General features: G+C 37.2%; 1 protein-coding gene across 3 annotated transcripts; it reads right to left on the reverse strand.

Annotated features, from left to right (window-relative positions):
- Window positions 1–3,959: 3,959 nt before the first annotated feature.
- fut11 (fucosyltransferase 11 (alpha (1,3) fucosyltransferase)) lies at window positions 3,960–17,629 on the reverse strand. Of its 3 annotated transcripts, none has more exons than XM_061927803.2 (5): window positions 17,493–17,629; window positions 14,745–15,083; window positions 12,666–13,046; window positions 9,526–10,148; window positions 3,960–4,587 (listed from the first exon to the last, which is right to left on the reverse strand). In XM_061927803.2, exons 2-5 carry the CDS (start codon window positions 15,081–15,083, stop codon window positions 4,437–4,439), a joined length of 1,494 nt encoding a protein of 497 aa, XP_061783787.2. In that variant the 5' UTR covers window positions 17,493–17,629; the 3' UTR covers window positions 3,960–4,436. The 3 variants fall into 3 exon arrangements, with proteins under 3 accessions (XP_061783787.2, XP_061783788.2, XP_061783786.2); XM_061927804.2 differs by having other exon boundaries at window positions 17,465–17,621; XM_061927802.2 differs by having other exon boundaries at window positions 17,377–17,621.
- Between the last annotated feature and the right edge of the window lie 6,484 nt (window positions 17,630–24,113).

Consider the following 24,113-nt stretch of genomic DNA (forward strand, 5'->3'; position numbering starts at 1 on the left):
TGTGTGTATATATATATATATATATATATATATATATATATATATATATATATGTATGTATGTATGTATGTATGTGTGTATGTGTATATATATATATATATATATATATATATATATATATATATATATATATATATATATATTTTATTTTTTATTTCATTTTTATTTTTTTACTATACAGCCCGGCACCCGGCCAATTTCTTTTTAACCCAATGCGGCCCCCGGTGTTTCCTAGCCACTCAGGCAAATCATATAGTCTAAAAATGCATTTTCCCATCGATAACGTGACTTCATCGCGCTTGGAATTTATACATATATATATATAATATATATATATATATTATATTTATTATATATATATATATATATATATAACATATACGTATATTATATATATGTATATATTATATATTATACATATATATATATATATATTTATATATATGTATGTATATATATACGTATATATATATATATATATATATATATATATTTAAAAAAATATATATATATATAATATATACGTATATTATATATATGTATATATTATATATATATATTTATATATATGTAAGTATATATATACAAAAAAATATATATAAAAAATATATATATTAAAAAAAAAATATATATATATATACATACATATATATATATATATATAAAAAAATCTTATATATTAAAAAAAATAAAATTATATATATATATATATATATATATATATATATATATATATATTTTTTTTTTTTTTAATATTATACAGCCCGGCACCCGGCCAATTTTTTTTTTAACCCAATGCGGCCCCCGAGTCTAAAAGATTGGGGACCCCTGCTCTAAGGGGTGATAGACAGTATGTTGCTGATATACATTAGTAAATATTAAGTGTGTGCCCTAGAAGTAGTCACACTTGTAAGTTGGGTTGGAAAGCCCTGCTTTAGATCAGCAGGTGTCAAAGTGCGAGGCACCAGAAGACTTGAGCGCGGACGGAAACTTGACAAAAACATTTATTTTTCAACTTTAGTTATATTTCAAGGCAAATTTAATTGATTTTAACACGGGCATTAAACTCATTTTTAGTATGGGCCACATCATGACAATGTTTCCCTTCATTTGATTATTACTATTGTTTACCAACAAACTGATGGAAAACCCGATTTGTAATCAAAAGTCAACAATATTTATTAGTGCAGGTAGTGTAGAATTTAATTTGAAAAAGGAAATGACACAAAAACCTTAAAATAGCTTGTTGTGTCAACATCGAGTTCAGCACTGCATTTGCGTGCGTTGCATTTTTATGCCAAAAGTGAGAGGCTTTTCATCAAGAAAGATGAAATGCCTGACTGAGGCGCATCATTTAAAAAGACCTTGAGTTTGACCCCTGTGGGTTAACAGAAAGCCACAAAATATGCTCCAGAAATCCAGGGAGTTTGGGCCATTTAATGTCCTCCGAGTGGAGGCTCACCGTGCCACTTTATGCTAGAAGTGACTTTTTCTAAAGATAGAAAATATTGCCAAATAGAGAATCATTTTGACTACGTAAAACACAAAAAAAGGTGTATTTTTTCCATTTATAAAAATAATACATCTATTTGAGATTGCCACTCAAGTAAGTATAAAATACTCCAATAAGGAGGGAATAAAGTCAAAACAAGAGTATTAGAAATATTTATATAAAACACAACACAACTTCTTACAGTCTTTGGCCACTTTATTGTGTCATTTCTAGCTAGAATATTGCCATTGATAATAAACAATCCTAATGTGGTGTGAGTATGACTCCTTCTGGGCTTAACTGCCAATACAGTGCAGGCATTATGGGGTGCAATATCATTTACTGCTTTACTTTGCTTTCAAGAAAATATGACTTCTTACAAAATATTCTTCAAAATACATACGACAAAAATATCTTGTTTGATGCTTGTTCATAAAAGAAAACATGTAACAAATATAGTGTGCTATATAAATAATAAAAAAAGAATTGCACATTTGGTTGCATAAAAAAGTAACTTGGTTTCTTTGTGACACATTCGCATTGTTAGATAAAACAGTGCACAGCAATTAGGGCTAGTAAGTACAAACCCCGTTTCCATATGAGTTGGGAAATTGTGTTAGATGTAAATATAAACGGAATACAATGATTTGCAAATCCTTTTCAACCCATATTCAATTGAATGCACTACAAAGACAAGATATTTGATGTTCAAACTGATAAACTTTTTTTTTTTTTGCAAATAATCATTAACTTTAGGAATTTGATGCCAGCAACACGTGACAAAGAAGTTGGGAAAGGTGGCAATAAATACTGATAAAGTTGAGGAATGCTCATCAAACACTTATTTGGAACATCCCACAGGTGTGCAGGCTAATTGGGAACAGGTGGGTGCCATGATTGGGTATAAAAGTAGATTCCATGAAATGCTCAGTCATTCACAAACAAGGATGGGGCGAGGGTCACCACTTTGTCAACAAATGCATGAGCAAATTGTTGAACAGTTTAAGAAAAACCTTTCTCAACCAGCTATTGCAAGGAATTTAGGGATTTCACCATCTACGGTCCGTAATATCATCAAAGGGTTCAGAGAATCTGGAGAAATCACTGCACGTAAGCAGCTAAGCCCGTGACCTTCGATCCCTCAGGCTGTACTGCATCAACAAGCGGCATCAGTGTGTAAAGGATATCACCACATGGGCTCAGGAATACTTCAGAAACCCACTGTCAGTAACTACAGTTGGTCGCTACATCTGTAAGTGCAAGTTAAAACTCTCCTATGCAAGGCGAGAACCATTTATCAACAACACCCAGAAACGCCGTCAGCTTCGCTGGGCCTGAGCTCATCTAAGATGGACTGATACAAAGTGGAAAAGTGTTCTGTGGTCTGACGAGTCCACATTCCAAATTGTTTTTGGAAACTGCGGACGTCGTGTCCTCCGGACCAAAGAGGAAAAGAACCATCCGGATTGTTATAGGCGCAAAGTGTAAAAGTGTCATGTCTGTGTGATCAGGTTTTATTTTTGGACTTTTTGTGCACTTTTGTTTTGTTTTGTCACCATAGTTACCCATTAGTTTCACCTGTCATGTCACGCACCTGTTTTGAGTCACGCACCTGTTGTTAATCATGTCCATAAGTATTTAAGTTCATTCCTTTTCTGTTGTTCGTGCTGACGACCTCACACCACATTTATGCTCTGTCCATTCCTCTAAGATCCTGCTTCATGTCCCTTGTCAAAGTAAGTTTTGGTTCCATGTTTATAGTCTTTTTGTTTTTCATAGTTTGTTCTCCGCCACTGTGCGCGCTTTCATTTATTCCTTTTTTTTAAAAATAATAATAAATCATGTACCTTAATTCCCGTCTCGCCCGTGCCAACTTTCCGTTGCATCCTGGAAAAGCAAACTCCCAAGATCAAGTCCTGACAAAAAGCCAGCATCTGTGATGGTATGGGGGTGTATTAGTGCCCAAGACATGGGTAACTTACACATCTGTGAAGGCGCCATTAATGTTGAAAGGTACATACAGGTTTTGGAGCAACATATGTTGACGTTATCATGGACGCCCCTGCTTATTTCAGCAAGACAATGCCAAGCCACGTGTTACATCAACGTGGCTTCATAGTAAAAGAGTGCGGGTACTAGACTGGCCTGCCTGTAGTCCAGACCTGTCTCCCATTGAAAATGTGTGGCGCATTATGAAGCCTAAAATAGCACAACGGAGACCCCCGGACTGTTGAACAACTTAAGCTGTACATCAAGCAAGAATGGGAAAAAATTCCACCTGAGAAGCTTCAAAAATGTGTCTCCTCAGTTCCCAAACGCTTACTGAGTGTTGTTAAAAGGAAAGGCCATGTAACACAGTGGTGAACATGCCCTTTCCCAACTACTTTGGCACGTGTTGCAGCCATGAAATTCTAAGTTAATTATTATTTGCAAAAAAAAAATAAAGTTTATGAGTTTGAACATCAAATATGTTGTCTTTGTAGCATATTCAACTGAATATGGGTTGAAAAGGATTTGCAAATCATTGTATTCCGTTTATATTTACATCTAACACAATTTCCCAACTCATATGGAAACGGGGGTTTGTAATAGTAAACAAAGAGTTGATTAAGTCCAGTGGTTTCTGTCCTGATTGTCCTCACACAACACGCTGGATGAAACTTGGCCGCGCTCCACCACAAACTTGTCTTCCTCTCCCCTCCTGGCAATGTGTCTCTGTGGAACCACGGTGCTGCACACTTTTACTTAACGCCCAGCGCTGGGACATTACTCAACTTAAAGTATCTGCCTAATAAAATACCAAAATCAATTAAACTGTCCACGAGGGAGCAGCCAAACTGGCACGGGCGCAAATGAAAAGCCTCTTTAAGGAAAACAAAAAACAAAAGAGCGACTGCATAGTACGAGACACTCCTGGACTCCTGGACGTCCTTCACGCTCCACGTCAGTGTTTGCCCCGGGCTCTGCTCGCCGCCATTCTTTGGATGTGCTTCCACAGCAGCGAAGGGTCCGACTCGTTCTTTCTTATCAGAGACTCCAGCCCCTCCGCTTGGTCCAGACTCTGCCAGTAGTCCTGAGGCCACATCTGTAACCATCTGTGGACAGATACATGCTAACATTACAACCTCTGCAGGGGGTCTTTTCATAAGACATGAATAATGTGGTGCTAAGTTAAGAACTATGTTGATTGGGATGACTGTTGATTAATTTTTTTGTCATGCCCCCCCTCCCCTCGTACTGTATTCAAGCAGCTAATTAGGTGTCTCCATACAAAGTGTGGAGCCGCTCCACTAAGATAATAACAGCCCCCATTACTGCAAATTTGCATTTATTTGTATTAAAGCATCATCATCAAGTACAGTTATCACATAAATACTTTATTTTGCCACACTGCAAAAAGTCAGTGTTCAAAAACAAGAAAAAAAAAATATATATATATTAGGGGTATTTTATTTGAACTAAGCAAAATTATCTGCCAATAGAACAAGAAAATTTGGCTTGTCAAGACTTTCCAAAACAAGTCAAATTGGCTAACCTCAATGAACCCAAAAATACCTTAAAATAAGTATATTCTCACTAATAATAATAATAAGTGCACTTTTCTTGGTAGAAAAAAAGAGACCTTTTTGCTCAATATGTTGAAAAATATTCTTTAATGAAGTAAATGCTAGTGCCATTATCTTGACATAATGATATGCGCTCGGCATTACATTTCTTGAAACCAGCAAACTTATACTAAAAACTAATTTATTGTTCTTAATGAAAAGGCAACAAGGCAACTGCTTGTTACTCTCGGGGTCTCCTAGCCGCTCAGGCAAATCATATGGTCTAAAAATGCATTTTTCCATGGATAACATGACATCATAGCGCCAAGTGCGTGCTCTTTCAGTCAATTACACATATATATATACATATATACAGCCCAGCCCAAAATTTTTAAATTGTAATTTGGAAGAATTTATCTGAAAGTGCATGAACTATTTCTGATCAAAATTGTTAGAAATGTCACATGTTAAATGTTTAAATATTAACTGTCAGTTTACTGTACTGTGCCAACTGTACTACTATATGAGTACGTATTTTCTATTGTTTCATTGAAAATAAAACAGCAAAGTCCATTTGGCTGTCATCTGTTTTAATTATGAGACACAATTGTGTCAAAATCATGATTTTTTTTTTCATGCTTGAAATAAGAAATGATTACTTTAAAAAAGTAGTTTTATACTTGTGAGTGTTGATGACACAGCTTTGCAACACTTGATATTCTAGTTTCAAGCATGTTTTACTCAATATAGGTCATCAAATCTCAGCAACAAGCTGTAATATCTTACTGAGATCATTTAGGACCAAAACCCTTAAAACAAGTAAAACACTCTAACATAAAATCTGCTTCGTGAGAAGAATTATCTTATCAGACAGAAAATAAGCAAATATTACCCTTATTTGAGATACTTTATCTTACTTAGATTTCAGTTTTTCATACTTGCCATACTTCAGTGAATTCTAGCTATATATATATAAATATATATATATATATAAGAAATACTTGAATTTCAGTGTTCATTTATTTACACATATACACACACATAACACTCATCTACTCATTGTTGAGTTAAGGGTTGAATTGTCCATCCTTGTTCTATTCTCTGTCACTATTTTCGAACCATGCTGAACACCCTCTCTGATGATGCATTGCTGTGTGGCACGCACAAAAGTGCTTTCATCAAATGCACTAGATGGCAGCATTGTCCTGTTTAAGAGTGTCACAACATTGCTGTTTACGGCAGACGAACTGCTTTACGGTAGACAAAAACGTGACTGCTGTTGTTGTGTGTTGTTGCCGCGCTGGGAGGACGTTAATGAAACTGCCTAACAATAAACCCACATAAGGAACCAAGAACTCGCCCTCCATCATTCTACAGTTATAACGTCATTGGGCAGGCACGCTGTTTATATTGTGGGAAAGTGGACTCAGGTCCGCTCGGACCTGAGTCCGCCTGAATTTCGGGAGATTTTCGGGAGATAATTTGTCCCAGGAGGTTTTCAGGAGAGGCGCTGAATTTCGGGAGTCTTCTGGAAAATCCGGGAGGGTTGGCAAGTATGGTTTTTGCAGTGCATTCATTTGTTCCCACATCGTTATTGTTTTACGTTTTTGAATGATTAACATACCTGCCAACTTTTGAAATCAGAAAAACCTAGTAGCCAGGGTCCAGGGGTTGCAGGCCCCGGTAGGTCCAGGACAAAGTCCTGGTGGGGGGTTCAGGCTTCGCCCCCCCGACGCAAAATGATTATTAGCATTCAGACAGGTTAAAATGTTGCTAAAACCATCACTTTTCTATCAGTCACAGTGACTTTTCAAAACAAAAATATTACAGCAAAAATCATATGGGTTGATTGACATGTTTATTCTGTAAGCTAACTTCAATAGTTTGAAATTATTTTGACAGTTAATGCCAGTTATCCTGTCAACCTTTCACAAGACTTCAATTTGTTCATTGAAAGTATAAACACTTTTTACAGTAAACAAATGGTAAAACAGTACTAAACAATTCCATTAAAAAAAAAATTGGTGTCATTATTAACTTTCTGTCCAAGCTTGTATAATCTACTGCCTTGTTCAATTGTAAAAAATATTCTGTGCCTAAAATTCACATTTCTATCACAATTATCATACTGTAAACATGGTAAGCTAACTTCATTAAAATTAATAGTCCTGTCAATAGCATGGAATTACAATTCAAATGTAGTTTTTTTGTAAGCCTTTCAAAAGAATTCAAAATATGAAAAATTAATTTAAGCCATCAGACACTTGAAAAGTGGCACATCACATCTCTAATGTAATCATTTGAACTTTTCAACAGAAATAGCACTGCAAAAATATTCAGGACATACTTCCGTATTTTGGTACTTATGCTGTCAACATTTAACAAGATTTCTTCAACTTGGACTTGAAAGCATAAATAGTATAAACACTTTTAACAGTATAACAGTACTAAACAATTCCAATAGATAACATTGGTGTCATTACCTTTTTGTTTGCTCAATTATTGCCTCCGTAAATAAAACTCCGGCATTTATCACATCCAAAGAATCTGTTTGGGCGACGAAAAACGTTGAAAGTTTTCCACTTGTATCGCTAGCAACGGCATTAGACTTGTGTTTTTTTGACCCAACGTGGTCTTTTACATCGCTAATTCCTCCGTGTCCGATCGAAAAATCTTAGTCTGCACAAGGTGCAATTCGCATAGTTTTCACTCTTTTTGGAACGGATAATTATTCCCGGATAGGCTTTTGAATATTCTTCACGGAATGACTGCAGTTTTCTTTTCGGTTTAAGACTCGTATGCGATTTTTCTCCGGCTGATTCCATGATCGTTCGCTCGTTTGGAAACAATGGCCTCGTGCTTGGCAGCGGTGCTATAAATAATCGGAATGGCTCGATAGGAAGTTACGGGAAGCAGTGTCGATTGTCATTGTTGTTATGCGATTTCGTGAATAAAACTTTTAAAAAATAATTTTTTTTTAATTACCGTATTTTCCGCACTATTAGCCGCACCTAAAAACCACAAATTTACTCAAAAGCTGACAGTGCGGCTTATAACCCGGTGCGCTTTATATATGGATTAATATTAAGATTCATTTTCATAAAGTTTCGGTCTCGCAACTACGGTAAACAGCCGCCATCTTTTTTCCCCGTAGAAGAGGAAGTGCTTCTTCTTCTACGCAAGCAACCGCCAAGGTAAGCACCCGCCCCCATAGAACAGGAAAGTTAAAGTTAAAGTTAAAGTACCAATGATTGTCACACACACACTAGGTGTGGCGAAATTATTCTCTGCATTTGACCCATCACCCTTGATCACCCCCTGGGAGGTGAGGGGAGCAGTGGGCAGCAGCGGTGGCCGCGCCCGGGAAGCGCTTCTTCTTCTACTGTAAGCAACCACCCGCCCGCGTAGAAGAAGAAGAAGCGCGCGGATATTACGTTTCATTTCCTTTGTGTGTTTACATCTGTAAAGACCACAAAATGGCTCCTACTAAGCGACAGGTTTCCGGTTCATGAAAAGACGCAATCTCTCCATCCGCACACGGACTACTATTTCACAGCAACTGCCTAAAGACTTTCAAGAAAAGCTGGCTACTTTCCGTGCATATTGTAAAAACAAGATAGCTGAAAAAAAGATCCGGCCAGAGAACATTATCATCATGGACGAGGTTCCACTGACTTTTGATATTCCTGTGAACCGCACTGTGGATACAACGGGAGCACGTACGGTGAATATTCGCACCACAGGGAATGAGAAGTCATCCTTCACTGTGGTTCTAGCTTGCCATGCTAATGGCCAGAAACTTCCACCCATGGTGATATTCAAAAGGAAGACCTTGCCAAAAGAGACCTTTCCAGCCGGCGTCATCATAAAAGCTAACTCGAAGGGATGGATGGATGAAGAAAAGATGAGCGAGTGGTTAAGGTAAGTTTACGCGAAGAGGCCGGGTGGCTTTTTTCATGCAGCTCTGTCCATGTTGATATACAACTCCATGCGCGCCCACATCACGCTGGTTTTTAATATATTATTAAAGTTTGACTGACCTATCTGACTGTTTTTTTGACATTCCTTTAGCGCAGTTAGATGCGGCTTATAACACGGGGCGGCTTATAGGTGGACAAAGTTTTGAAATATGCCGTTCATTGAAGGCGCGGCTTATAACCCAGGGCGCCTTATGGTGCGGAAAATACGGTAATGAAAAACCGTATTTTTTATCACTGCAACCGTAACCCGGAATAGGTTGATGAAAACCGTACTAATTACGGGAAAACCGGAGTAGTTGGCAGGTATACCGCAGCAAGCGGGAGCAGGAGAAAGTAGAGGAGCGTCAAGCTAAGGCTTCATTAGGAAACTACAACCCCTAATTTTTCTATTTTTTTGTCTTGTTTTTCAACACTGACTTATTGCAGTGTACTTATTGTGTACTATTGACTTTAAACCTTGACAATTTGACTATCATAAATGACAAGCTGTGTTGTAGAATGGACTTACCCGTCATCTGAAGGCAGGTCTAGGATGTCTCCATACCCCGGACTGGGCAGGGGGCACCCCATGTGTGCGTTGGTCGCCAACTTGGGTGGTGGAGGCGGGCTCTTCTCGGGGGCTTTCCTATTTGCTCGTTCTGCAGCCAGCCGTGCGTTCTCCCGCTCGCACACGTAGCACTCGAATCCATTCAGGTAGTTGGGTTTGCTCATGTCGTTGACCCCCCACTCTCGGCTCTCCAGGGCGTCCAGCAGACGCACGTTGGCCACGCTGCGGACGTTTTTGAACTCTAAATATCGGACGTATTCGCCGTCGTTCTCGTCGAGGGACTTGAGGAAGTCTGCCAAAGCTTTAGGTGAGGGGAAGTCATCGATCAGGATGACAGAGTGGTTGTTGGGCATCCAGTCCGCCGCCACGGGGGAGCCGCGGTAGACGGGAACGCAGCCCTGATGGAGGGGCCGCCACAGCTTCTCTGTCATGTAGTCCGGACAGAGACCGTTCTCCAGCGCCAGGTGGAACTTGTAGCGGCTGACGAATCGCATAAAGGTGTCCTCCTCACCTGTGGCGGTGGACGTGTCTTCCAGGTGTTTTGGCAGAGCTTTGTTGTTCAGACATTTCCCGTAAGAATCCACCTGAGGGGATACAGAATAACTACTTAAGACATGCACTGCAAAAACTTAAATCTAAGTAAGATGAAATATCTCAAATAAGGGTGATATTTGCTTATTTTCTGTCTGATAAGATCATTCTTCTCACTAAGCAGATTTGATGTTAGAGTGTTTTACTTGTTTTAAGGGTTTTGCTCCTAAATGATCTCAGTAAGATATTACAGCTTGTTGCTGAGATTTGATGACCTATATTGAGTAAAACATGCTTGAAACTAGAATATCAAGTGTTGCAAAGCTGTGTCATCAACACTCACAAGTATAAAACTACTTTTTTAAAGTAATAATTTCTTATTTCAAGCATGAAAAAAAAAATCATGACTTTGACACAATTGTGTCTCATAATTAAAATGGATGACGGCCAAATGAACTTTGCTGTTTTATTTTCAATGAAACAATAGAAAACACGTACTCATATAGTAGTACAGTTGGCACAGTACAGTAAACTGACAGTTAATATTTAAACATTTGACATTTTTAACAATTTTGAACAGAAATAGTTCATGCACATTCAGATGAATTCTTCAAAATTACAATTACAATTTTTTTATCTGTATATATGCGCACTAATTGACTGAAAGAGCACGCACTTGGCGCGATGATGTCATGTTATCCATGGAAAAATGCATTTTTAGACCATATGATTTGCCTGAGCGGCTAGGAGACCCCGAGAGTAACAAGCAGTTGCCTTGTTGCCTTTCCATTAAGAACAATAAATTTGTTTTTAGTATAAGTTTGCTAGTTTCAAGAAATGTAATGCCGAGTGCATATCATTATGTCAAGATAATGGCACTAGCATTTACTTAATTTAAGAATATTTTTTAACATATTGAGCAAAAAGGTCTCTTTTTTTTTCTACCAATAAAAGTGCACTAATTAGTGAGAATATTCTTATTTTAAGGTATTTTTGGGTTCATTGAAGTTAACTAATTTTACTTGTTTTGGAAAGTCTTGACAAGCCAAATGTTCTTGTTCTATTGGCAGATCATTTTGCTTAGTTCAAATAAAATACTCCTAATTTTTGTTTTGTTTTTTCTTGTTTTTGAACACTGACTTTTTGCAGTGTGTGAAAGCCTCACACAGTAAACCCTTTCTTTAACATGCGATGAAATACAAAGTGCTTTATTTATTACTCAGCAAAAATATGTATTTATGTGCATTGTGATTCTGACAAAGGTATTTAAGTTCTAGTGAATCACCAAAACATATTGTCCATAAACATACAAATGACGTAATAAACAAAAATGTTATACAATATAAATATCTATACAGTAAAGGCCAAAAGTTTGGACACACCTCATTCACCATTCCTACCGTCAAGCATGGTGGTGGTAGTATTATGCTCTGAGCCTGTTTTGCTGCCATTGGAACTGGTGCTTTACAGAGAGTAAATGGGACAATGAAAAAGGAGGATTACCTCCAAATTCTTCAGGACAACCTAAAATCATCAGCCTGGAGGTTGGGTCTTGGGCGCAGTTGGGTGTTCCAACAGGACAATGACCCCAAACACACGCCAAAAGTGGTAAAGGAATGGCTAAATCAGGCTAGAATTAAGGTTGTAGAATAGCCTTTCCAAAGTCCTGACTTAAACGTGTGGACAATGCTGAAGAAACAAGTCCATGTCAGAAAACCAACAAATTTAGCTGAAGTGCACCAATTTTGTCAAGAGGAGTGGTCAAAAATTCAACCAGAAGCTTGTGGATGGCTACCAAAAGCGCCTTATTGCAGTGAAACTTGTCAAGGGACATGTAATTAAATATTAACATTGCTGTATGTATACTTTTGACCCAGCAGATTTGGTCAATAAACTTTTTGGTCATATTCTAATTTATTGAGCAGCATATATATATATATATATATATATATATATATATATATATATATATATATATATACATACACACATGCATATATTATTTTTTTTGTTTATTTCGCCATTTTTATATTCGAAAATGCTCATTTCAGGATAAAAATATGTTGAATATGCTTGAAAAAGATCGGTAATCTTTGAAGCATGATGTGTCGAGGGACGACTGTATATTTATTACAGCACTAATATTGGTCATATAGTAAAATCAATTTTAATTGAATAAATGATTTGTAGATTTTGCATGTATGGACTGTTTATGAACAAATCAATTAATATAATACAATTAAATAACTATAAAACGTATTGTATGATTATGAATAAGTATGTTATTGAATTGGCAGATCAATAAAGTAAATAATAAATAAATAATAAATAGATAATAATAATTATATTTAATTATGTATATAATTATATAATAATAAATATATAAATAATAAAGTTGCTTTGCTAAAATGTATATATGTATTTAATATTCGACTTGACTAAAAAATATTATGTTTAGCTTCATGAACAAAACATTTACTGCATGACTCCTTGTTAGTGATAATGATAATGATGCAGACATGATTGTAAACTAACCATTCAACTGAAAACATCAAATATGTGTGCTGTACCTGGATGTATTTCATGAGCTCACGGACGTATCTGTCTCTGTCCGAGGGCACGTCACAGTGGGACTGCATGTAGAGCACGGGGGCGAAGCCTTCCCGCCTCAGCCGATTCTTCTCCTTCAGGGTCACGGCTACAGGCTGCAGCAGGTAGCTGAGGGATGGCAGCCACTGCAGGGTCAAAGGGTAGTCGGACTCCCTGCGGAAGGTGGCGGTGTAATTGAACAACTTGATCCCCGTGCCGTGAGAGAGGAGGTAGTTATTCATGGGGGACTCTTCGTGAAACAGAGCCCACGTCTGGTGACGCAGACGAGGGAGTGGCGCTTCATAGGCCCGGAAGTCTGTACCGTAGAAAATGATGGATGCTGTCCTCTTGTACAGCTGGACCTTAGGATGGAAGAGATGAATACTTTAGGTTACACTGCTTTTCAATGTATCCTTCCCAACAAGACTGTGTGACATGTCTAGCGCCCAATACAAGTTGTGCTCAAATTACACGCCAATAAAGTTCACATAAATGATGCAAGGGGCCACGTAAATGATGCGGGCTACACAAAATAATGCAACAAGACACATAAAGCAACGCGGCGGGCGACATAAAATAATGTGACGGGCCACATAAATGGTGTGGCGGGCCACATAAATGATGAAAGGGGCCACATATAATAATGCGGCGGGCTACATAAAATATTGAGACGGGCCACATAAATGATGCGATGGGCTACACAAAATAATGCAACAGGCCACATAAATGATGCGACGGGCCAAATATAATAATGCAGCGGGCTACATAAAATAATGAGACGCGCCACATAAATGATGTGACGGGCCACATATAATAATGCGGCGGGCTGCATAAAATAATGAGACGGGCCACATAAATGATGCGACGGGCTGCACAAAATAATGCAACAGGCCACATAAATGATGCGACGGGCCACATATAATAATGCAGCGGGCTACATAAAATAATGAGACGGGCCACATAAATGATGCGACGGGCTGCACAAAATAATGCAACAGGCCACATAAATGATGCGACGGGCCACATATAATAATGCAGCGGGCTACATAAAATAATGAGACGGGCCACATAAATGATGCGACGGGCTGCACAAAATAATGCAACAGGCCACATAAATGATGCGACGGGCCACATATAATAATGCAGCGGGCTACATAAAATAATGTGACGGGCCACATATAATAATGTGGTGGGCTACATAAATGATGTGATGGGCCACATATAATAATGTGGCGGGCTACATAAAATAATGAGACAGGCCACATAAATGATGCAACGGGCTACACAAAATAATGCAACAGGCCACTTAAATGATGCGACGGGCCACATATAATAATGCAGCGGGCTACATAAAATAATGAGACGCGCCACATAAATGATGTGACGGGCCACATATAATAATGCGGCGGGCTACATAAAATAATGAGACGGGCCACATAAATGATGTGACGGGCCACTTATAATAATGTGGTGGGCTACATAAATGATGTGACGGGCCACATATAATAATGCGCCGGGCTACATAAAATAATGAGACGGGCCACATAATGATGCAACAGGCTACACAAAATAATGCGACAGGCCACATAAATAATGCGACGGGCCACATATAATAATGCGGCGAGCTACACAAAATAATGCAACAGGCCACATACATGATGCGACGGGCCACATATAATAATGCGACGGGCCACATATAATAATGCGGCGGGCGACATAAAATAATGAGACGGGCCACATAAATGATGCGACGGGCCACGTAAAATAATGTGGCAGGCTACATAAAATAATGCGGCGGGCTACATAAATGATGCGACGGCCCACATATAATAATGCGGTGGGGCACATAAAATAATGAGATGGGCCACATAAATGATGCAAGGGGCCACATAAATGATGCGGGGGGCTACATAAAATAAAGCAACAGGCCACATAAAATGACGCGGCGACAGAACCACGAAACTATGTGGCGGGCCATTTTAAATGATGTAGTGGACCTTGGGTTTTACACCTTTGATGTAGCGTGTCCTCATTTGACCAAAGACTGCTTGTTGTAGTACCTTGCGGTTACTTGTGGCCAGGCAGGACGAAGTGGCGCAGTCGATGCGTTCAGTGTCCCCAGGAAAATGTGGGAATAAGCCTCCGCTCCACCACAAGATGATAGGAAGCTCCTTGTTGCTGCGTTGGTCTTGGTTGCCAGGTCCTCGGTATGAGCTGACGGGGGCAAAGTCCATGTCAGCGAGAGCACTCTGGGCCTTGAAGGCTGCTTGGTCCGCTGCATCGTAGGACACCATGCCGTCATGGTCATCGGGGAAGGAAGCGAATGAGACCCAGACCCAGCATAAGACCCCAAAGAGGCCCAGACACAGACAGGACACCAGCCTGCATCGACCTGCCATCTGACACAGCAGAGAACATGATCAATAGACACAGCATAGAACATGATCAATAGGCACAGCATAGAACATGATAAATAAACACAGCATAGAACATGATAAATAGACACAGCATAGAACATGATAAATAAACACAGCATAGAACATGATAAATAGACACAGCATAGAACATGATCAATAGGCACAGCATAGAACATGATAAATAAACACAGCATAGAACATGATAAATAGACACAGCATAGAACATGATCAATAGACACAGCATAGAACATGATAAATAAACACAGCATAGAACATGATAAATAGACACAGCATAGAACATGATAAATAAACACAGCATAGAACATGATAAATAGACACAGCATAGAACATGATCAATAGGCACAGCATAGAACATGATAAATAAACACAGCATAGAACATGATAAATAGACACAGCATAGAACATGATAAATAGGCACAGCATAGAACATGATAAAAAAACACAGCATAGAACATGATAAATAGACACAGCATAGAACATGATAAATAGACTCAGCATAGAACATGATCAATAGACACAGCATAGAACATGATAAATAGACACAGCAGAGAACATGATCAATAGACACAGCATAGAACATGATAAATAGACACAGCATAGAACATGATCAATAGACACAGCATAGAACATGATCAATAGACACAGCATAGAACATGATCAATAGACACAGCATAGAACATGATAAAAAAACACAGCATAGGACATGATAAATAAACACAGCATAGAACACGATAAATAGACACATCATAGAACATTATAAATAAACACAGCATAGAACATGATAAATAAACACAGCATAGAACATGATAAATAGACACAGCATAGAACATGATAAATATACACAGCATAGAACACGATAAATAGACAGCATAGAACATGATCAATAAACACAGCATAGAACATGATAAATAGACACAGCATAGAACATGATAAATATACACAGCATAGAACATGATAAATAGACACAGCATAGAACATGATAAATATACACAGCATAGAACATGATAAATAGACACAGCATAGCACATGATCAATAGACACAGCAGAGAACACGATAAATAGACACAGCATAGAACATGATAAATATACACAGCAGAGAACATGATCAATAGACACAGCATAGCACATGATCAATAGACACAGCAGAGAACACGATAAATAGTCACAGCATAGAACATGATAAATAGGCACAGCATAGAACATGATAAATAAACACAGCATAGAACATGATAAATAGGCACAGCATAGAACATGATAAATAAACACAGCATAGAACATGATAAATAGACACAGCATAGAACATGATAAATAGACACAGCATAGAACACGATAAATAGACACAGCATAGAACACGATAAATAAACACAGCATAGAACACGATAAATAGACACAGCTTAGAACACGATAAATAGACACAGCATAGAACATGATAAATAAACACAGCATAGAACATGATCAATAGACACAGCATAGAACATGATCAATAGACACAGCATAGAACATGATAAATAGACAGAACATGATAAATAGACACAGCATAGAACATGATAAATAAACACAGCATAGAACATGATCAATAGACACAGCATAGAACATGATCAATAGACACAGCATAGAACATGATAAATAGACACAGCATAGAACATGATAAATAGACACAGCATAGAACATGATAAATAGACAGAACATGATAAATAGACACAGCATAGAACACGATAAATAAACACAGCATAGAACACGATAAATAGACACAGCATAGAACATGATAAATAGAAACAAGCATAGAACATGATAAATAGACACAACATAGAACATGATAAATAGACACAGCTTAGAACACGATAAATAGACACAGCATAGAACATGATAAATAAACACAGCATAGAACACGATAAATAGACACAGCATAGAACATGATAAATAAACACAGCATAGAACACGATCAATAGACACAGCATAGAACATGATAAATAAACACAGCTTAGAACACGATAAATAGACACAGCATAGACATGATAAATAAACACAGCATAGAACATGATAAATAGACACAGCATAGAACACGATAAATAGACACAGCATAGAACATGATAAATAGACACAGCATAGAACATGATAAATAGACACAGCATAGAACAGGATAAATAGACACAGCATAGTACATGATAAATAAACACAGCATAGAACATGATAAATAGACACAGCATAGAACACGATAAATAAACACAGCATAGAACACGATAAATAGACTCACCTCCCTCATGAATATTTAACTATTGCATGCAGTTGTAGTTTGGAGTTAAAACAAAAATGGAGGACAGTCACACAAGTCACTTACTTACTTGCCATGTAAACACAAATACACACTACCTTTTGTTATCGCTTTAAACACATTCAGTTCGGTCCTTTTAATTCTCCTAATGTGGATACGACTACATTATTTTAGTTTAAAGAGTTTATATTACGAAGGATGTTGTACCGCAGACGATCCAGCTGGTGGGTGGGGGGGGGAAACAAAACAGCTGTGTTCTTCTTCTACGCCATTCATCTCTTCTTCGTCCCTGGCATCAGAACCAGCAACACCGCCATCTACAGTTTAAAAGAGGTATTGCTCTGCACAAGTACAGTAGTTGACCTACTGGAGGAATACAGTACCCTTACAAATGTGTGTGGATATTAATTGAAGGAAGACTACATTAGTTATAAAAAATACAGTAACATTTTCGTAAAAACTTTTCTAAAAATAAAAAAACACCTTGAAAATATGGTAACTATAATAATCATTGATAGCATGATAGCTCAATTATAAGTGAGACACAGCATGCCACAGTTAAAATTTTTTATAACAAGATTTATATATATATATATATATATATATATATATATATATATATATATATATATATATATATATATATATATATATATATATCTGTGTTGGCCCTGCGATGAGGTGGCGACTTGTCCAGGGTGTACCCCGCCTTCCGCCCGATTGTAGCTGAGATAGGCTCCAGCGCCCCCCGTGACCCCAAAGGGAATAAGCGGTAGAAAATGGATGGATGGATGGATATATATATATATATATATATATATATATATATATATATATATATATATACAAACCCCGTTTCCATATGAGTTGGGAAATTGTGTTAGATGTAAATATAAACGGAATACAATGATTTGCAAATCCTTTTCAACCCATATTCAGTTGAATATGCTACAAAGACAACATATTTGATGTTCAAACTGATAAACATTTTGTCTTTTGCAAATAATCATTGACTTTAGAATTTGATGCCAGCAACACGTGACAAAGAAGTTGGGAAAGGTGGCAATAAATACTGATAAAGTTGAGGAATGCTCATCAAACACTTATTTGGAACATCCCACAGGTGAACAGGCAAATTGGGAACAGGTGGGTGCCATGATTGGGTATAAAAGTAGATTCCATGAAATGCTCAGTCATTCACAAACAAGGATGGGGCGAGGGTCACCACTTTGTCAACAAATGCGTGAGCAAATTGTTGAACAGTTTAAGAAAAACCTTTCTCAACCAGCTATTGCAAGGAATTTAGGGATTTCACCATCTACGGTCCATAATATCATCAAAGGGTTCAGAGAATCTGGAGAAATCACTGCACGTAAGCAGCTAAGCCCGTGACCTTCGATCCCTCAGGCTGTACTGCATCAACAAGCGACATCAGTGTGTAAAGGATATCACCACATGAGCTCAGGAACACTTCAGAAACCCACTGTCAGTAACTACAGTTGGTCGCTACATCTATAAGTGCAAGTTAAAACTCTCCTATGCAAGGCAAAAACCGTTTATTAACATCACACAGAAACGCCGTCGGCTTCGTTGGGCCTGAGCTCATCTAAGATGGACTGATACAAAGTGGAAAAGTGTTCTTTGGTCTGACGAGTCCACATTTCAAATTGTTTTTGGAAACTGTGGACGTCGTGTTCTCCGGACCAAAGAGGAAAAGAGCCATCCGGATTGTTATAGGCGCAAAGTTGAAAAGCCAGCATCTGTGATGGTATGGGGGTGTATTAGTGCCCAAGACATGGGTAACTTACACATCTGTGAAGGCACCATTAATGCTGAAAGGTACATACAGGTTTAGGAACAACATATGTTGCCATCCAAGCAACGTTACCATGGACCCCCCTGCTTATTTCAGCAAGACAATGCCAAGCCATGTGTTACATCAACGTGGCTTCATAGTAAAAGAGTGCGGGTACTAGACTGGCCTGCCTGTAGTCCAGACCCGTCTCCCATTGAAAATGTGTGGCGCATTATGAAGCGTAAAATACCACAACGGAGACCCCCGGACTGTTGAACAACTTAAGCTGTACATCAAGCAAGAATGGGAAAGAATTCCACCTGAGAAGCTTAAAAAATGTGTCTCCTCAGTTCCCAAATGTTTACTGAGTGTTGTTAAAAGGAAAGGCCATGTAACACAGTGGTGAACATGCCCTTTTTCCAACTACTTTGGCACGTGTTGCAGCCATGAAATTCTAAGTTAATTATTTTTTGCAAAAAAAAAATAAATGTATGATTTTAAACATCAAATATCTTGTCTTTGTAGTGCATTCAATTGAATATGGGTTGAAAAGGATTTGCAAATCATTGTATTCCATTTATATTTACATCTAACACAATTTCCCAACTCATATGGAAACGGGGTTTGTATATATATATATATATATATATATATATATATATATATATATATATATATATATATAATGCATATGTTCCTTTTTGACTGTACTTGAATGTATAATAGACTGTATTTATATTATTCACATGTGAAAAATGCTGTATAATAGACTGTATTCATATTATTCACACGTGAATAATGATGTATAATAAACTGTATTCATATTATTCACATGTAAAAAATACTTAAGTGTTTATTGTAAACGAACTGTGGTGCTGAATTTCCCCCAGGGATCAATAAATAGAATAGAATAGAATAGAATAGAATAGAATATATCTTTATTGTCATTGTACATTGTACAATGAAATTGTAAGCAAAACTATCCATCCATTTCTACCGCTTGTCACTTTCAAGGTCGCGGGGGGTGCTGGAGCCTATCTCAGCTGCATTCGGGCGGAAGGCGGGGTACACCCTGGACAAGTCGCCACCTCATCACAGACTAATTTAGTGCAAATTCATAATAACTCATAAAAACATAAGAACATCGATAAATAGATAAAAATACATAAAATACATAAAAATACCAAGCACACAGCTCACATGCACAGTCATTATTGTCTTGTGTCATTATTGTCTTGTGTTCAGCGACACTATTGCTCTCGGGTAAAAATTGTTCTTAAATCTGTTTGTCCGGCATTTTATTGTCCTGTATCTCCTGCCCTGGGGCAGCAGTTCAAAAAGTTTATGTCCAGGGTGAGATGGGTCCCTTATGATGTTTGAAAATAGGATATTTTTTCCCCGAGACGAGCCTTCATATTTTTCTTTTTACAAAACAAGTTGTTCACAAGCCGTTTATAGCTCAACTTAACTATGTGTTTGTATTTTGCTTGTGTTTGCAGTACTAATAAAATTGGGCATAAAAATATATATATATATCTTTCAAAACGGCTCAGTTTGACTGATAAAATGCATTCATGAAGCGGGACAAAATCTAAGAAAATAAATACATCTTTAAACATTACTTAAATTTCTCCCAACTAATTAAATTATTAAATACATTATTGAATCATGATATAATGACATCAATAGTAAATCAAATTGTGAAATAATTAATGAACTATTAATAACTAATAACTATTAATAATTAAATTGTGGTTAATGGTTTAAGTTTATTTCTAACATGCATACAGTTACAAAGTGATACGTCACATATTTCTAGTTTTTCATTACAACAGGTCTGAAAAGCAGTAGGAATTAAGAAACGGAGCTTAGTTACTCCTACCGTTATTCAATTCACAGCAATTAATAACACATGTATTCACTATTTTGTATTCAAGTCTCAAATCTATAAATAATACATACATAAATAATGTTCCCTATAAATAGTTAAATACATAGTAATTCACATAATTAGATGATCTCATATTAAAAACAGGATTCTTCTTCTACATGCTTTGTTTGACTTCTTTGTCTAATCCATTCCATAGTTAATTACACATACTGATATGCCAAAGGTTTCAAGCATTATACGCGCATACAAATGTGTTAAATTTAATTTTTTTTCTCCAAGGTTATTTTTCTCCTCTTTTATTAATTAATAAATCATCACCATCAACACATTTATGTATTTATGTTTCAATCATAATGAATTAATGACACATTAATTCATTAAATAATGTATGTATTTATTTATTTTTATGGATGTCCTATAATATTGGACCGCAGATATTATCGGCCGATAAATGCTTTAAAAAGTAATATCAGAAATTATCGGTATCGGTTTCAAGATTATCAGTATCCAAAAGTAAAATTTGTGACTTTCTAAAACGCCGCTGTGTACACGGACGCAGGAAGATGTACAGAGCGCCAATTAATCCTTGAAAGGCGTTGCCTTTGCCGTACTGGCCCAGTCACATAATATCTACAGCTTGACACACGCACTCGCGAATGCAAACATACCTGGTCAACAGCCATACAGGTCACACTGAGGGTGGCTGTATAAACAACTTTAACGCTGTTACAAATATGCGCCACACTGTGAACCCACACCAAACAAGAATGACAAACACATTTCAGGAGAACATCCGCACCGTAACACAACATAAACACAACAGAACAAATACCCAGAATCCTTGCAGATGCTTGTTTTCATTCAGAAAAATCTACCTCTCACACGTGATGACAAGGAGAAAAAGACTTAGCCCACTCTTTGAGCTTCATCTGTTGCACAAATAGACTAATAGTCTGGACTGAGTGAAGCTGTTTTATTTATGTTTTGTGCCTTTTTTCCCTATGCACTTTAAAGGATGGCTGTGTTTTCTACTAGTCTAGACTGAAGCAGTTGTATTAATGTTCATGCACTTTAAAGGATGGCTGTGTTATCTACTAGTCTAGACTGAAGCAGTTTTTTATTTTTGTGCCTTTCTTGTTTTTATTTGCACATTTTTGTTACTCATACGAATACGTTAAGAACAGGGCAAATCGAGCCCAGTTTATAGTATACTTTGGACTGAAGCTGTGTGCCTTCATTGTTTTTGTAGCTGTTGTTTTGAGGCATGTTTAAAAAAAAAAAAAGCACTTTGTGTAAGTCAAAGATAACAGTGTTTCCCATAGTTGTAGTGGGTATCAGGATTATTTCACTTTGTGACTTCAATAATAAATATGTCAGTGCCTTGTTGGCACTTTTTTCTATAACTTGAGTTGATTTATTTTGGAAAACCTTGTTACATTGTTTAATGCATACAGCGGGGCACCACAACAAAATTAGGCATAATAATGCGTTAATTCCACGACTATATATATCGATATTGGTTGAAATCGGTATCGGTAATTAAGAGTTGGACAATATCGGAATATCGGATATCGGCAAAAAAGCCATTATCGGACATCCCTATTTATTTTCCATCTGGTTTTTACTCTCAGGTGGATTAAATCATCCTTGCCAACCCTCCCGGATTTTCCGGGAGACTCCCGAAATTCAGCGCCTCTCCCGAAAACCTCCCGGGACCAATTTTCTCCCGAAAATCTCCCGAAATTCAGGCGGAGCTGGAAGCCACGCCTCCTCCAGCTCCATGCGGACCTGAGTGACGTCAGGTGCGCAACACCACGTAAATCGTTGGCCAACCAAAAAGTAACCCCAGTACGCTATAGCCAACATTCACCAGGAGATGGCAACAGACAAACATAGATCACTCTATTACATTCCTCCCCTTTTAGAAATGTATAGAAGTTACTCAAAATAAATTAACAACCCAACCGAAAAATGCAGCAGCTCAATTAAAAAACTGTACTTAAGCCACATTCTTTTCTTTTCTTTTTTTTTAGTACTGAACTCTTAACCCTCATTTGTAAAAAAATAACATGCTTATTATACAAACAGTATTTGTACACCTTTAACACAGATTTTTATACTGTCTTCAGAGATTCCGTTTTTTTGGTGGTACTCGAAACCTTTCTGGGTACCTGCGAAAGGGTGTTCAGCATGGTTAGAAAAATAGTGACAGAGAATAGAACAAGGATGGACAATTCAACCCTTAACTCAACAATGAGTAGATGAGTGTTGTGTGTGTGTGTATATGTGTAAATAAATGAACACTGAAATTCAAGTATTTCTTTTATATATATATATATATATATATATATATATATATATATATATATATATATATATATATATATATATATATATATATATATATATATATATATGTCTTAATAAGGTTATCCAAAAAATAGTGCTCGATACCGTAGTAGAGCGCAATATATGTATGTGTGGGAAAAAAATCACAAGACTACTTCATCTCTACAGGCCTGTTTCATGAGGGGTTCCCTCAATCATCAGGAGATGATTGAGGGAACCCCTCATGAAACAGGCCTGTAGAGATGAAGTAGTCTTGTGATTTTTTCCCCACACATACATATATATATATATATATATATATATATATATATATATATATATATATATATATATATATATATATATATATATATAAATATAATAAAATAAATATATATATAGCTAGAATTCACTGAAAGTCAAGTATTTCTTGGCGCAGTGGAAGAGTGGCCGTGCGCGACCCGAGGGTCCCTGATTCAATCCCCACCTAGTACCAACCTCGTCATGGCCGTTGTGTCCTGAGCAAGACACTTCACCCTTGCTCCTGATGGGTGCTGGTTAGCGCCTTGCATGGCAGCTCCCTCCATCAGTGTGTGAATGTGTGTGTGAATGGGTAAATGTGGAAGTAGTGTCAAAGCGCTTTGAGTACCTTGAAGGTAGAAAAGCGCTATACAAGTACAACCCATTTATCATTTATATATATAT

The sequence above is a fragment of the Nerophis lumbriciformis genome, linkage group LG35, assembly GCF_033978685.3.
Source record: "Nerophis lumbriciformis linkage group LG35, RoL_Nlum_v2.1, whole genome shotgun sequence".
NCBI lineage: Eukaryota > Metazoa > Chordata > Actinopteri > Syngnathiformes > Syngnathidae > Nerophis > Nerophis lumbriciformis.